This window comes from Polyodon spathula, chromosome 20 (assembly GCF_017654505.1).
Source record: "Polyodon spathula isolate WHYD16114869_AA chromosome 20, ASM1765450v1, whole genome shotgun sequence".
In the NCBI taxonomy this organism is placed as follows: Eukaryota; Metazoa; Chordata; class Actinopteri; order Acipenseriformes; family Polyodontidae; genus Polyodon; species Polyodon spathula.
In genome coordinates, this window is record NC_054553.1 from 19,958,714 (window position 1) to 19,975,088 (window position 16,375).

General features: G+C 39.4%; 1 protein-coding gene across 4 annotated transcripts in view; it reads left to right on the plus strand.

Moving 5' to 3' along the window:
- The window catches only part of tmem94 (transmembrane protein 94), a 75,700-nt gene that overhangs the window by 23,067 nt on the left and 36,258 nt on the right, over positions 1–16,375 (plus strand). For 3 of the 4 annotated variants that reach the window (XM_041219866.1, XM_041219865.1, XM_041219867.1), the window contains 5 exons: positions 4,403–4,554; positions 4,772–4,874; positions 8,489–8,575; positions 9,001–9,117; positions 10,031–10,087. In XM_041219866.1, coding sequence (XP_041075800.1) covers positions 4,403–4,554; positions 4,772–4,874; positions 8,489–8,575; positions 9,001–9,117; positions 10,031–10,087 — 516 coding nt within the window. The remainder of the gene's footprint in view (positions 1–4,402; positions 4,555–4,771; positions 4,875–8,488; positions 8,576–9,000; positions 9,118–10,030; positions 10,088–16,375) is intronic. The other variant, XM_041219868.1, reaches the window with a different exon arrangement.

A 16,375-nucleotide genomic window follows, 5' to 3' on the forward strand; every position in this document is an offset into this window, starting at 1 on the left:
GGGCACATCCTGCACTCAAGCAGAGCACCTTTACTGTGTGTTAAGTCTCAAAATAGCAATTAATTGAGCACACAAAATATAATCGTTCTATTAAATATCGATGATTGCACCATACATATTTGGTGCATATATAAAAACACACACACACAGTTGTAGTCATAAGTTTACATACCCCAATGGAAATGTATAATTTCTAGAATTTTTTTGAAAACAAAGAATTTTAGAAAAAATATTTTGTAGCAAAAGTTTTGCTTTTGTGGATGAGGAAAAAAGTTACAAGAAATAGATGTCTACAATTTGTAAACTTGATTGCTCTTCTGGCAGGAGACTCCACCTCTAACCAGTACGTCATCGGCAAGCGCATAAAGGCTCCATGTGTTAGTCTCCCATGTTGTTTCGGCTTCTCAGTCACGCGCTGGGAAGCCAAAATGGGAGTTGACCGCTTAGAGCCTGGAGGAAGTGCTAACCTCAGCCATTCCCGGAGGTTTTCACCTACATCAAAAAAAAAAAAAAAAGAAGAGTAGGGGTTTTTCCTTACCTGAGTGCTGAGCGGTTCACATTTAGTTCTGCTTGGTCAGGCTGCAGAGGCTGGACTCTTTTCCCCGAGCGCAGTCATGCTCTGGGGGATGGGCTGTCTCTCCACTGCTCATTTTCATACATTTTATAATATTTTGGGGGATAGGTGGCAGTGCGCCACTGTGGGGGTATTATTTTTCAATTCATGGTTTGGCGGCCTCGTCTTTTTGGCCGGGGAGGTGGCCCATAGCCACTTCCTATATGCGGCACAGGGATGCATGTAACTGTTCATGTTTTTTCAGCCGGCCTCATGTAGGTACCTGTCGAGTACCCACGAACGAGGCCTCCAGCCAAAGTTATCTTTCATTCGGGCCCTGACGCCTATCACTGTCATTGGCCCCAGAGCGCCCATCACAGTTCATTAAACCGTTTGCAGTTCCAATCAACAAATCATTCATTCATTGTGGAAAAAAAAAGTACTCATACCCTTTGATGCTATGATAGTATTGTCTACAAGGTGCTAGAAATTTTAATATGATAATACTGAACCTAATTCTAGAAAAGTCTAGAAAATGCTCGATTGTAGGTGAACATTCTTAGAGTATAAAATGGTTAGGCATAGGATGATTACTGTCATTACCAATAGGTCAATATGGGGAAAAAGTAAAGAGCTATCTGAAAGTTATTTATTGTCGTAAAGCTGGAGAAGGATACAAGAAGATTTCCAAGCATGTGAGTATCCCAAGTTCAGCTATTGCTTCTATTATCAGAAGTACAAGACTCATGTTCCTGTCACAACTCTCCCTCATTGTGAAAGAAAGAAGGTTCTTTAACCAAGAACAAGTGGAAGAATTGTGAAGAAAGATAAAACCAATCCGAGATTGACTGTCAAGCTATTCAAAGTGAATTGGCTTCAAATGGGACTGGGGTTTCCATTTCAACCATAGGTCGAGTATTTCATGGTGAAGGTCTCAATGGTTGCAGGCCAAGGAAAAAGCCACTCTTAAAAAAAACGTCACAGGGGCTTAAAGTTTGCAAAACTGTATTTGAATGATGGATATGCGTCCTGGTCAAAAGTTTCATGGAGTGATGAAACACAAAATCGAGTTATTTGGTCACGCTGATAGTCATTACGTTTGGAGAAAGTCTGGTGAGGCGTACAAAGAAAAGAGTACTATACCTACTGTCAAGCATGGAGGTGGTAATATCTTTCCAATACATGGTAATTCCATGGCCTACCAAAAGATATTGGCCAATCATCTGAAACCCTCTGCTAAAAAACTTGGTGTGACAGAGTGCTTGTGTCACGTGTGTGGGTAACCGCTGCTTAGGCAATACAGAGAGAAATGGGCGGTGGAGTTGAAACGCCAGCACAGGCACGCAGGATTTATTAATACAAACAAAGTAAACAGAAAGTCATGTGATGTTACCAACAGTGGTAACGCACAGAGAACACATACAGCAAGCTGTACAAAAGGCAAAATAAAACACAGTATAAAAACTAGCCTATAAACGAAGTGTCCCACTCCAGGAACCGGCTCCACTACATAACCCTCGCACGGGATCACTATCCCCTAAACTAACCTACTGATGAGCTAGTATTCATATGACGACTCCTGCTGCTTCATACGGCTTTGGCTGGGCATTGCCTTCACAAGCACCGCTTGCAGTTTCATGGTTGCGTAGCTGTTGTTCCTGCAGAGTGGACGCTCTCCTCCTGAGTATATGCAGCTCCCCTCTGAAGCATGGTGTTTCAGTCGCCCAGAGCCATCTCCACCGGATGTTTTTATGCTGACAGACATGCAGTCGAAACCCACCCACCTGCTGGTTGAAGACCGGCAACACCAATCACTTGCTGCCATTCCTCTCAACCAAACTTAGCAGGCAGCATGTCTCAACTGAGCGCCTGTCAGTAAACAATAATTTAATCACACACAACATCTCCAAAAAGCACACGAAATAAACCCATGCATGGGAAATGAATGAAAGCATACTGTTTAATTGTACAGTGATCAAGCTGAGCATGATGGGACACAGCAGTGATCACTGCAGTATCCTTCTCGTAATTGATATTTTAAATGCTTTTGTGGTTGTGCCTGAACTACAACATCCTGTTTCTCTTAGAAATTAAACAAATAAGTAAAAAATATATATATATTTTAAAACCGTTCAATACAGCAAAGGAAAAGATGTAAAAAGATTTCAAATAAACCGCTCATTTCCTGGAAGTTGAGATACCGGTGTCCTGAAATGTGACGTCACTTGGTGCAAGCAGCGTATACAGTGGTTAATAATACTTTAGTGTGTGGTGTTTGTCTACAAGACTGACCGTGATTCGTATGTATAGGGTTTGTGGTATAGTAATATAAAATAAACTTTATTTTACTTTGTTTGTATTATTAGCAATAAAAAGTATTGCGATTCCGAAATTATTATCGATATTGGTGCCCATCCCTATTTTAAAGTATTCAGAACAAATCAATGAGAGATACAAGTCAGGAAAGTGCCTAACTGCACTGGGAAAGGTCGTTTTATTTATTTATGTATTTATTTTTGTAGTCATTTATTTTTATTTCAGTTTTTAATTTATTTTTTCACTGGGAAAGGGGTGAAGTCAATATGATTTGATTAACCCTTGTCATTTGGATTTCCAGTGTTTGTTACACTGATTTCATTTTTTTGTATTGGGGGTGTTACATCTGTGTTTGTCAGTGTGGCAAAGTGGATAATAGTGTGCAGGTGATCAAAGAACAGACAGACAATTGTAATCCAGGTGCAAAGTTTTGTTTTTGTCTAGTGCCTGATGGCGAAACAAACAGTAAATAATAATGCTGGTAAGTAATACAGTGGCGTGTATTACTTACGTTTATAAGTATCCTGAAATAATAGTCCTGTTATTGAGTCCCCACATTAAACACAAAATACATACACAAGTCCCTGTAGTTCGTGAATTAGTGATTGTGGTACAGTACAATTTTCTGTGATACAGTGTAATGCTGTTCCTGGTTTGTGCTGGCCTCTGGCGACAGCTCTGGAACGTGTTAGCTGTCTAGTGACAAGTAACAAATAGACAGTACAAAACAAAACACTCACGATTGTTTTCACATCAAACTCGGGTCCTTCTGGGTCACTTTATAATAACCAAAACAAAGGAACAGAAAACCTCATGACCCCTTGGTAAACAATTGCAGCCCTTCCTCCAATCCGCGCCTGCCACATAATTTCTCTTCTGGGTCAATGAGTTGGTGTACCGAAGCTCTGTTTCTTTTCTACATGACCAACTTCCTTTTAACCCTCAGAATGAAGTGTCAGGCCAAGTAGTTCAGAGTACTCTGTTCCCGTTACTTAGTGTCCTCACAAGTCGGGAGGGAGATTTACCACCAAGAATCATTGTCTTTCTGTCAGTCGGTTAAAACCGAAAATCAGAAGCCCTAATTATAATACTACTCAGTTTAAATACATTTTTTTGTAGTTACAAAAATAAAACCTCTCGTACTAACTAACAGGCCTAGTGCCAGTCCCCCAGTACTCATACACCATATTGTTATTTAATATGCTGGTTTGTTATATTATTATTATTATTATTATTGCCTGTTACTATATTTTACATATGACTTAATTATGCCCCTATCCTTGAATTCAATCAATGTACCGACAGAATGCAGACTAATTCCATATTGCCAATAAATGCAAAGTAAATGTAACTACCTTGCTTAATAAAAGTAAAGTGACCTGCTCACAGAAGAATCTGATTTGCTGTACAGCAACTTCCAGATATTTGCACTAAGGCTTCTAGAGGGAGGTTGCAGCAGGCTACATGAGGCTACATGAGGTTTCTGTGTAACTCTATCCCTTGCTCTTACGTGGGTGCTGGATCTCTCCGCAGGATGATGAACACATAGTCCTGGAGCCCGGAGACATGTTCCCACCCTTCTCACCACCCCCCTCTCCTCAAGGAAAACAGAAAAAGGGGCCCCAGAACCCCCAGCAGTTCCGCCTCTTCAGAGTGGTGCGGACCCCCGTCATTGACCACGTCAGGTGGGTTCAGAAGAGACTGAATGCAATGACGTTTAGAAATACTAAAAGAAACTTAATAAGTTCATGACTAATGTTTTCATAATGTCTTCATTGCGATCAGTGATAATGCTGCTAATCCTAATATGGGATAAGAAATGTTTTTAGCACCCCCTACAGTGATTGCAAAGCATCAAAGTGTTCGATAGGTGTAAACTTCTATTTCCCTCCGTCATTTCAGGCACAGTCTGGACTTCGCCCTGTCCCGCCCTGTGACGGCACTGGATAACGAGAGGTTCACAGTCCAGTCTGTGATGGCCAAATTCGCCTGTCCTGTAGTGCTGGTATGTGCAGCTCTCCTGTAACACATCTTAATGTGTCTGCTGGGTCCATGCTAAAGTTGTTGCTCGCGAATTGACTTGAATGACCATCGTTTAGTCATTAAACCGGTACGACAAGGACAGTAGCTATGCCAGACTCCTGTCATAAGCAAACAGAAAAGTTGAGTGGTGGCAAAGTAGAGAGGTTAGTTACAGTTTAAAAAAAAAAAAAGGAGAACATTTGCAATAATAATAAACATGTAAACAAAGTCGTTTTTTTCAGTATTATTAGCATTACAGAAGTGGGGATTTTTAACGATTTCTAACATGATTTTCAGCTTTAACATCACAAATTAACATTGACAGTGAATTAAAGCAAAAACAGGTTCATAAATAACAGTTAGGGCACTATGAAATCTCTATTTTCTGATTTCAGTTTTTACCATTTTAAAAAATGTAATTAGGTTGATTTAAGTGAACTACACTGCAGGCGCAGAAAACAACACAAAAGTGTAAATCTATTCCATTCGGTCTGAGTTTGTGTGCATTGGAGGAAGAGTCAATTGAAAATAATAGTATTGTTAACTTTAAAAACGGATTGTATAGAAAAAAAACTAAATTTTTTTCTTTTTCTTCTCCAACAAAACAAATTATTGTATTTTGTTTCTCTGTTTGGACGGTCTTCCTAATATGAACTTTGTCTGTATTAGTCAGTCAGTCATTATGGTAAAATAAAATAAAAATAAAAAAAAAATACCTACAACAGGGAACTGACTTACTTGCAACTTTAAAGTTTAATTTTTAAGCCTTTTAGTTGAGGATTTTCCAGTTGTAAAAGTCCCTTTTGCCATTCTAAAGGCTGTTACTGTATTTGTGAGGTAACTTTGCTTACAGTGGGGAAAACACACAGTACGTTGCATCTTGTCTTAAGTTACCATAGCAACAAACAGCAACGTCATTTTTAATTTTTTTAGCTGAGGCGCTTTGCCCTATACTCTGTTATGCGTGGCAATTAAAGTTTCACATTTCCCCTTGAAATATGTAAACTGCCACATTAAATGACCTGTTCTTATATTTTTGGTTATGGCTTCCAATCAGATTTTATCTGGAGTTTTTCAGTATAATCTAGCATGGCAAACTGAGTCTTAATCAGTGGATCAACTGCATTTCACATTTGCTTCCGTTTGTAAAACAAATATATAAAAACATATAAAACATATATATATATCTTTCCTCCAGGACCAGAACACCATCTGCCACTGCTAGTTCTGTAAGAACGTGTCTCTTATCAGCCAGAATTGCTGTTAATTTAGGAATGTTGAATCTAGAGGTTAGGTTAAAATTATTTTCTTAAATTTTAGACAATAATTGTTTTTTAGTTTATTGAACATAATAATATTTGTTATAAAAAAAAATATTTCTTTCTTTGTCTAACATGGACATAAAAAAACAAGATAGCTGTTTCCGCATCCAGCGATCAAAGAATATCAGAGACATTTGCAGAGCTTTTTGAGATATTATAGTAATAAAATATTGACTTGGATCTCATTATTGAGGAGTGGTGATAAAATGAGTGATCAGGAGAGAATTTATCAGTATACACTACTATGAAGAGATATGTGATAAATACAGTGAACAAGGAGTGGGGCAGGGCTAGAGATGCAGTACTGAGTGTCTTGTTGATATGCCGTGCCTTTTAAACCTGTTTTACTGTGAAAAAAAATACTTTTAAACAGTGTTTGTGAAAATAAATTGGATCTCATGCGCCGAATAAATGGACTGCAAAGGGTTAATTTCCTTTGAACAGTTGGAAGCTTTGTCTCCCTTGCCTCCTCTAAGGCACCTCCACTGATTTTTATCTATATATATACACACGCACACACACAGTGGCTTGCAAAAGTATTCAGACCCCTGACCAATTCTCACATATTACCGAATTACAAATGGTACAGTGAAATTTCGTTCTGTTTGATTTTTTATTTTTAAACACGGAAACTCAGAATCAGTTATTGTAAGGTGATGTTAGTTTTATGTTGGGAAATATTTTTAAGAAAAATAAAAAACTGAAATATCTTGCTTGCATAAGTATTCAACCCCCACACATTAATATTTGGTAGAGCCACCTTTCGCTGCAATAACAGCTTTAAGTCTTTTGGGGTAAGTATGTACCAGCTTTGCACATTGGCCCATTCTTCTTGGCAGATTTGCTCCAGGTTGTTCAGGTTGGTTGGACGACGCTTGTGGACCGCAATTTTCAAATAGTGCCACAGATTCTCAGTGGGATTGAGATCAGGACTTTGACTGGGCCGCTGTAGGACATTCACGTTTTTGTTCTTGAGCCACTCCAATGTTGCTTTGGCCTTGTGCTTGGGATCATTGTCCTGCTGAAAGGTGAATTTCCTCCCAAGCTTCAGTTTTTTAGTGGACTGAAGCAGAATCTCTTGCAGTATTTTCCTGTATTTTGCTCCATCCATTCTTTCTTCAATTGTAACAAGGTTTGCGCCACACATAGCGCTTTGAATTTTGGCCAAAAAGCTCTATCTTGGTCTCATCTGACCACAAAACCTTTTCCCACATCGCAGCTGGGTCACTCTCATGCTTTCTGGCAAACTCCAGACGTGCTTTCAGATGGTACTTTTTGAGTAACGGCTTCTTTCTTGCCACCCTCCCATACAGGCCAGTGCTATGCAGAGCTCTTGATATGGTTGACTGGTGCACCATTACTCCACTCCCAGCCACTGAACTCTGTAGCTCCTTCAAAATGATTTTTGGCCTCGCTGTGGCTTCTCTCACAAGTCGTCTTCTTGTTTGAGCGTTGAGTTTTGAGGGACAGCCTTTTCTTGGCAGTGCCTGGGTGGTGTGATGCAGCTTCCACTTCCTGATTTATTGATCCAACTGTGCTCACTGGGATATCCAAACACTTGGATATTATTTTGTACCCTTTCCCTAATCTATGCATTTGTATTACTTTATCTCTAACTTCTGTAGAATGCTCTTTGGTCTTCATTTTCCTTCAGATTCATAGCATTACCAAACGTCCTTCAACAGTGGGGTTTTTATCCAGAAAATGTGACAGCAACTTTAATGGTTCACAGGTGGAGGCCAATGGTAAGGTAATTGTGTCCTCGTTAGGGCAATTTCTTTCATCGGTGCAAACTAGGAGCTTCCACAGCACAGGGGTTGAATACTTATGCAAGCAAGATATTTCAGTTTTTTATTTTTCTTAAAAATATTTCCCAACATAAAACCAATGTCACCTTACAATAATTGATTCTGAGTTTCAGTGTTTAAAAATAAAATATCAAACAGAACGAAATTTCACTGTACCATTTGTAATTCGGTAATATGTGAGAATTGGTCAGGGGTCTGAATACTTTTGCAAGCCACTTTATATATAAATAAAATGTGAAAATTGTCCTATAAAAATGATCTAGTTTGCAGGTCAATTCTCCAGTCATATCAGAAGGACTTGCTTTGAGGTCTTATAATTTGGAGTGCAGTAGTGTGCTACTGTATGATTCGCTCGCTCACAAGACTTTGCACAGGAGAATGTAAACACAGTGTTGATGTCTGTGATTTGTATTGGTCTGTTTAGGATCTCCCTCAGTATTAACACTCAATGCAATCCTCTTTTCCAGTCTGCCTTCCTCATTACAAACACAGTGCGCTTCTTTGTCAACGCCCCTGGAGTCACACCTTGGCAGTTCAGTTTCATACAGCTTCAGGTAGGCCAGTGCTTGTTTAGGACTGGGGTCTACTCTTTACTGGAGGCTGGAGCCCAGCTAGTCACAGGAAGATATTGAGGAGTGAGCATTGCAGTGTATTTGCTATACTACGGGGTTTAGATGCACAATTCTCTCTCTCCTGGCAAATGCACCTGTGTAAGTTGAGAAGTGCATTCCCATTTGGATTTATGATATGATGTGATTGCTGCAATACAGACAGTGTGACAGAGAACATGTAAATAAGTGTGTCTTGTAAACCAATTTTTATTTTCATGCCAGTTTACATTCAATAGAAAAAAATACATTCATAAGCATGGATTTGTGTGAAAAAGCTCCTGCCATCCTCTGTCTTACCCATCGTAACTGAAAGAGGCACATTAGTCAGATGCAGTAAATATTGCAGTAAATGCTCTTCCCTCTTGTAGGTGAATGGTGTTCTCCCAATTCTGCCTCTTGTGTTCCCGGTGATGTGGGTCCTGGTCACAGCGTACGGAGAGGCCCGAGTATTGGCAGAGTCCAGCAAGGCCTCTCCCACTGGCCTGGTGAGTTCCTCTGACTAAGGGGCTGGCCTGGCTTTCTGTAGAGACCCAGACAGTTCTGTATATTTTTTTCTTTTGACAATGTTGGCTACAGACTATTTGTGAGCCAGAATTAGGATATGTTTAAATGCATTACATAAGCGGGATTATTGCCTTGGCCACACTTGCTTTTTTAATTTTGTAGAACTGTTTTTCCTGTTGTGATGGAACTTTCCGGCGCTTATGGCTTTCCAAGGCGCTTTTTGAGAGTATTTGGAATCCAGTTCACTTTTTGGATAGAGCACATATTTTCAAAAAAACTTGGCCCAAATGTAATGGAACTTTGCATGGACATTTGGTACAGGAATGTTTTACACATATGAATGTATGTTATTGTGACAAATGTTTTTATATATCAATATCTGAATGAGTAAACTATGAAGGTACTATATTAGGAAACACTAGTCTGATTTTAAGATGGTATTCTACATTCTACAAAAGAAACTTGATACATTTAATGACAAATGGTTCAACTAAGAGTCAGTGCAGCCCAGGTGAAGACATTAGAAGATACTGTTAGTTGAAACAGTTGTTATTGAATTTGTCAAGTTTTGTTTAGTACTTCTAAACAGGTATGGTTTGGAGTATTTTATAAGATCAGTATGGTTTGCTTGCTACAGATCCTGTATGCAAAGCTGGTGATGTTGCTATGTTGAGGCTGAACCTGTCTGGCTGGCTGTGCCTGTCTGATAACTGAGAGCTGCATTCATACTGACCCAGCAGGGTCTGATTGATAACTGAGATACATTCGTACTGATTCAGCAGGGTTCCAGGCAGCAGGCTTCCATTGCAAAGACTCCACCCTCATGGATGGTGCTGTGGGGAAAGCTTTGGAGGAAGGTGTGCTTGTTTTAACCAGCATCTTCTTTTGCTCTAGCTGGCTAAGTTCTCAGAGGATACTCTAAGCAGCTTCACGGAGGTGGTGTCTTCACAGGTATAAAAGCCAACCTACCCCCCCACCCGACTCCCCTTGCCAGATCCCTCCACAATCTTCCCTTGAAATCCCTCCATCTCTCACCCACCCATTTTTCACAGATGCCTTGAATCATATTTTCCTCAAATTTCCAGTGGTGTTCAACTACAGCCCTCAGTCCATTTTAACAACCCAGTGCACAATAAGAAAAGGCTGCACTATACACCCTACTGACCTGTTATGGCAGTGTACAAACTACAGTGAATACACATCTCTGGCTATAGAGCAATACAATGAAACAAATAAAGAAGTGTTGATACAGATATGTTCAATTGACTCTTCTTACAGTACTGGTCTTTTTTATTTAGTATTGCTGACTGCACTGCACTCGTGTAAAATATGGTCCCTATTAAATACCAGAAAGCTGTAAACATGTAAATGACTGTGCTTTTAGATATGTTAAAATATGTAATACTGAACAGTGATTTTAAATAGCAACTGTCTTACATTGTGAAAATAACTGAACATTAGGAGTATTTTAATTGACGCCCGCTTGATTTCAGTTAGTAGTTGAGAAGCAGCATGTAACAGAAATTATTTTTAAACAGCTTTGATTGCAGTTATTTTTGTAGAGGTTGATTGGAACAGAAAGCTGGTTTATTGGATGGTTGAGGAGTACTGGAGTTGAACAGCCTTGCTTTTTCAGTTCTGAACCCCCCTCCCACCCTGCCAAAGGCATGTTAGATGCCTTCACTTTCCCAGCCGACGATACTTGCATGATTGTATTACTAGCTCTTTAATCACAAAGCCTTGATTCAGACAGAGGTGGACATGATCATTTCGTTTTATTCGTTGGATTATATTATTTATTATTTAAAATTATATTTATTTTTTAAAAATGTGTAGACATAATTTTAAACAAAGTACATGGTGATTTATAAAATGAGTAGGTCATTGTCCCACGGCATAGCAGCATTATTGATCATATGAATGTACAACTTGCCTGTTACAATAAGGAAATCCACAGGACCTTTCAGCCTTCTCTTCCCTCACTCTCTTTTGCTATACTAAGCTTCCACTCCCCCACACCTGAGACAAATTTGTCACAAACTGTTTGCAAGCACTACATTTTTAAAATCAGTTGACCCATGATGCCTTCAACTTGTGTGTGTATTAGACCAAGAAAATGATTAAAAATCACCACCTAATAAGTTGTTTTAAATGTGTCGCTGTTGGCCTGGGTCACTGTTACTGCAATGTCATAGAAGTCTTAATGTATAGGATTACACGTTCATATACACTACGGGTCAAAAGTTTTAGAACACCCCCATTTTTCCAGTTTTTATTGAAATTTAAGCAGCTCAAGTCCGGTGAATAACCTGAAATGGTACAAAGGTAAGCGGTAAACTGCCAGAGGTTAAAAAAAAAAGTTAAGGTTACTAAAAACTGAAAAATAATGTACATTTCCAAATTTTACAAAAAGGCCTTTTTCAGGGAACAAGTAATGGGTTAACAACTTACAGCTGTTCTGCAGCAATGGAAGTAAATTAAGCCTTGAAAGTTGATGCTAACAATTCCTACAGGTGTCCCAACTTTTGTTGATTACTTACAAACCCTTTGTCTATATAAAAGTAGTGTTGGAACAGACTGTGTTACTACACCCTCTTAAGCATTATTTGGACAGTATTGTACTGCAGGAAGTAGTATATTGCTATCATAATGGTGAGAAAAAGGCAATTAACAAAGGAAGACGGACAGACCATTATAACCCTTAAAAATGTAGGTCTTTCCTTTAGAGAAATTGCAAAGAAAGCCAAGGTGTCAGTGAGTACAATTTCCTACACCATGAAAAGGCACTTGGAAACTGGAGGAAACTCTGACAGGAAGAGGTCTGGCAGACCCAAAGCCACAACAGAATCAGAAGACAAGTTTCTGAGAGTCAACAGCTTATGTTATAGGCAGCTCACGGTACAACAGCTTCAAGCACAGCTTAACACTGATCGAAGTAAGCAAGTCTCAGTTTCAACTGTGAAGAGAAGACTTCGAGCTGCAGGTTTGACAGGTCGAGTGCAGTAATAAAGCCGTTGCTAAGATGGCAAAATAAGAAAAAGAGGCTTGCCTGGGCCATGAAGCATTGCCAGTGGACTTCTGAAGACTGGAAGAAGGTCTTATGGACCGATGAATCAAAATTTGAAATCTTCAGTTCATCACGCAGGGTTTTTGTACGCCGTCGAGTAGGCGAAAGGATGGTTCCTCGGTGTGTAACACCAACTGTCAAACATGGAGGAGGAAGCGTGATGGTCTGGAACCCATTTGCTGGATAAAGAGTCGGCAACTTGCACAGAGTGAGTGGCACCCTGAACCAAAACGGCTACCACAGCATTTTGCAGCGCCATGCAATACCCTCTGGTATACGCCTGGTTGGTTAGGGGTTCATCCTACAGCAAGATAATGACCCAAAACATACCTCCAGGCTATGTCAGAACTACCTTAGAAGAAAAGAACAAGACGGTAGACTTCAAATCATGGAATGGCCAGCACATTCTCCAGACTTAAACCACATTGAGCTGGTTTGGGATGAACTGGACAGAAGGGTGAAAGCAAAGCAACCTACAAGTGCAACACATTTGTGGGAACTTCTGCAACACTGTTGGGAAGAACTTTCCGAACAATATTTGATTTCCATTGTATAAAGAATGGCACAAGTGTGTTTGGCTGTTATATCTGCAAAAGGTGGCTACTTTGAGTCAAGTTTAGATTAAATTTTGTTAAACAAAACGATTCCATGATTTCTTCAACAATCTCCAGTTGTTTATTTGTTCTATGCTTTAATTTCAGAGTACATTGAGACATTAAACTGCGTAATAAAAACTGGAAAAATGGAGGTGTTCTAAAAGTTTTGACTGGTAGTGTATTTACGTGTAAATTTAGGAATCTAGCTACAACACCTGAAGTAACTATTGTTTCCTGTTGTACAGTTACAATAGTATTACTCTTAGAAAGAAATGGGGAGCAAACTTTACATAGGGCCCATTGCTTTACTTTGTAATAATTTTGGAGTGGTGCAAACTTAGCAAGGGAAAAAAAGCTTAATAAATCTTCCTCTCATCACACCCCACCACATGTACCCACCCCTCCCCGTCTCAGCTCTGCATGCCTCTGCTGTACATGGCAAGGGTGCAAGAACCCCATTGCTGCTGCATGTCGACCAAGACTGCACACAGCCCAGTGTAATCACTGAAACTCCTTCTGCACCTCCAGGGGCTGGGCTGAGATTGGAGGACAGTCTCAGTTAATACCAACACATTTTCTAAAGGCTGTTCTTGTACTTCTGTTTGTTTTTCTTTATTCAGTAAAAATTCTATATTCTGTTCATTGATCTGTATCCCGCTTGAACAGCATGCATGTTTGAGGCTGATGATGCCCTCTGCATGGCTCACTTCAGAAGCTGTTTTTGCGGTTTGTTCAGCTTCAAGGTGCACAGTAGAAACCTTATCTGGGGCAAGCAAATGGCATTACAGCCTTTCAAATATTTGGGATTGATTTTGTAATTGCTGTGGTTCAACCAACCAAAAACTAATTTTCATGAAGTTAACGTTAGTTAGTATCTTGTATTTTCTCATGTGCGCGAATATGACTGTTTTCGTATTTGTTGATTTGGGAAAATTCCAATTTTTTAAATTATTGTAAATAAATTGCAAATGCAAAACTGGGTTGTATTACCTGTAGAAAAGTAACAGAGTTGCAATGAAAAATAAGTTTATAGGCTTGCCAAAAAGCAAGATACTAACCTGTAGAAACCTTAACTTCATATCAGAATAATATTATGCTCCAGGTTAGGTGGACTGGTATTCCTTGGTTCAGTTCAAGTTGAACACACTGTGCATGTTGCAGATGGATTAAGAGTGTAGTTTTGCTTGACAATATTAAAGGGATATATTACACCATCTATAAATTCAGAATATTGAATCCCCTACCAGTTTAATATCATAGGTATGTACAGTATCATTCACTATTGATGTTTATTTTATATTTTTTTACCATGTTAAATAACTATACCAGCAAAAAATCCTTAAACTGAATTTCTGAAGTGAGGTGGTTTTATAAATGAGCACTAGGGGCATGCAGCTGTAATCTTTGCCCTCTGCAACTTCAAGTTAGTAAATGGGAAAATGTCTATCTGAAATCTGTTTCACAAGGGACCTATGTTACCGATGCATACCCCTAGTGGGCATTCTGCAAACCACCTCACTGCAGAAATGTAGTTGTAGAAGTGGTTGAATGATGTCATTTTTGCTGGAATAGTTAGTAAGCCTGGTGAGTAATAATCTAAGCAGAAACCACACGAGAGAATATACACAAGTGTTGAGCAGGTAAGAAATTAAGCATTAGGAAAATGCAAAGATATAAAGTATTATCCCTTTAAGAACTGGTGAACTAGATTAGAACTGTGCATTGCAAACCTGGGGTCAATTATTATTATTATAATTAGAATTCCAATCACAGCAGAATTGATTGCTGAATAACAATTACAGTGCTACTTTGTTCAATTACAATTATTCTGCAGTAATTAATTACAATTACACAAAACAGTAACTTAAGCAGCTACGCCAGTGGTGCACAACTCGGTCCTGGAGGGCCGGTGTCCCTGCAGGTTTTTATTCCAGCTGTACCCTAAAGTAATTTGTTGGACTTTATTAGAAGCTTAATTGGTCCAATTAACTAATTTAGGGTATGGTTAGAACAAAAACCAGGAGGGACACCGGTCGTGAAACCAGGTTGTGCACCACTGAACTACACACTAACATAATTATTCTGTTTGTTTATTCTGAATAATCCAGCAATAATCACAGGTACAAATACAGAAACATCCTATGTACCTTTTTTTTCCAAACAAATAGTCATCAAAAGTGGTTGAAAATACAACAATAATGATTGAATGACAAATAAATACATAATTGAACTGTAATCTATCAGTTCTATGGCACAATTAAACAGGCAGCCATGATTCAACTGGTATTCCAATTCCAACATAATTGAGCCCAGGACTGGTGTATTGTGATCCTGATTACAGAGGTATACAGTGGCTTGCGAAAGTATTGACCCCCCTTGGCATTTTTCCTATTTTGTTGCCTTACAACCTGGAATTAAAATGGATTTTTATTTGGATTTCATGTAATGGACATACACAAAATAGTCCAAATTGGCGAAGTGAAATGAAAAAAATAACTTGATTCAAGAAATTCTAAAAAATAAATAATGGAAAAGTGGTGCTTGCATATGTATTCACCCCCTTTGCTATTAAGCCTCTAAATAAGATCTGGTGCAACCAGTTACCCTCAGAAGTCACATAATTAGTTAAATAAAGTCCACCTGTGTGCAATCTAAGTGTCACATGATCTGTCACATAATCTCAGTATATATACACCTGTTCTGAAAGGCCCCAGAGTCTGCAACACCACTAAGCAAGGGGCACCACCAAGCAAGCGGCACCATGAAGACCAAGGAGCTCTCAAAACAGGTCAGGGACAAAGTTGTGGAGAAGTACAGATCAGGGTTGGGTTATAAAAAAAAATCCAAAACTTTGAACATCCCACGGAGCACCATTAAAGCCATTATTAAAAAATGGAAAGAATATGGCACCACAACAAACCTGGCAAGAGAGGGCCGCCTACCAAAACTCACGGACCAGGCAAGGAGGGCATTAATCAGAGAGGCAACAAAGAGACCAAAGATAACCCTGAAGGAGCTGCAAAGCTCCACAGCGGAGATTGGAGTATCTGTCCATAGGACCACTTTAAGCTGTACACTCCACAGAGCTGGGCTTTACGGAAGAGTGGCCAGAAAAAAGCCATTGCTTAAAGAAAAGAATAAGCAAACACGTTTGGTGTTCGCCAAAAGGCATGTGGGAGACTCCCCAAACATGGAAGAAGGTACTCTGGTCAGATGAGACTAAAATTGAGCTTTTTGGCCATCAAGGAAAACGCTATGTCTGGTGCAAACCCAACACACCTCATCACCCTGAGAACACCATCCCCACAGTGAAGCATGGTGGTGGCAGCATCATGCTGTGGGGATGTTTTTCATTGGCAGGGGCTGGGAAACTGGTCAGAATTGAAGGAATGTTGGATGGCGCTAAATACAGGGAAATTCTTGAGGGAAACCTGTTTCAGTCTTCCAGAGATTTGAGACTGGGACGGAGGTTCATCTTCCAGAAGAACAATGACCCTAAGCATACTGCTAAAGCAACACTCGAGTGGTTTAAGGGGAAACATTTAAATGTCTAGGAATGGCCTAGTCAAAGCCCAG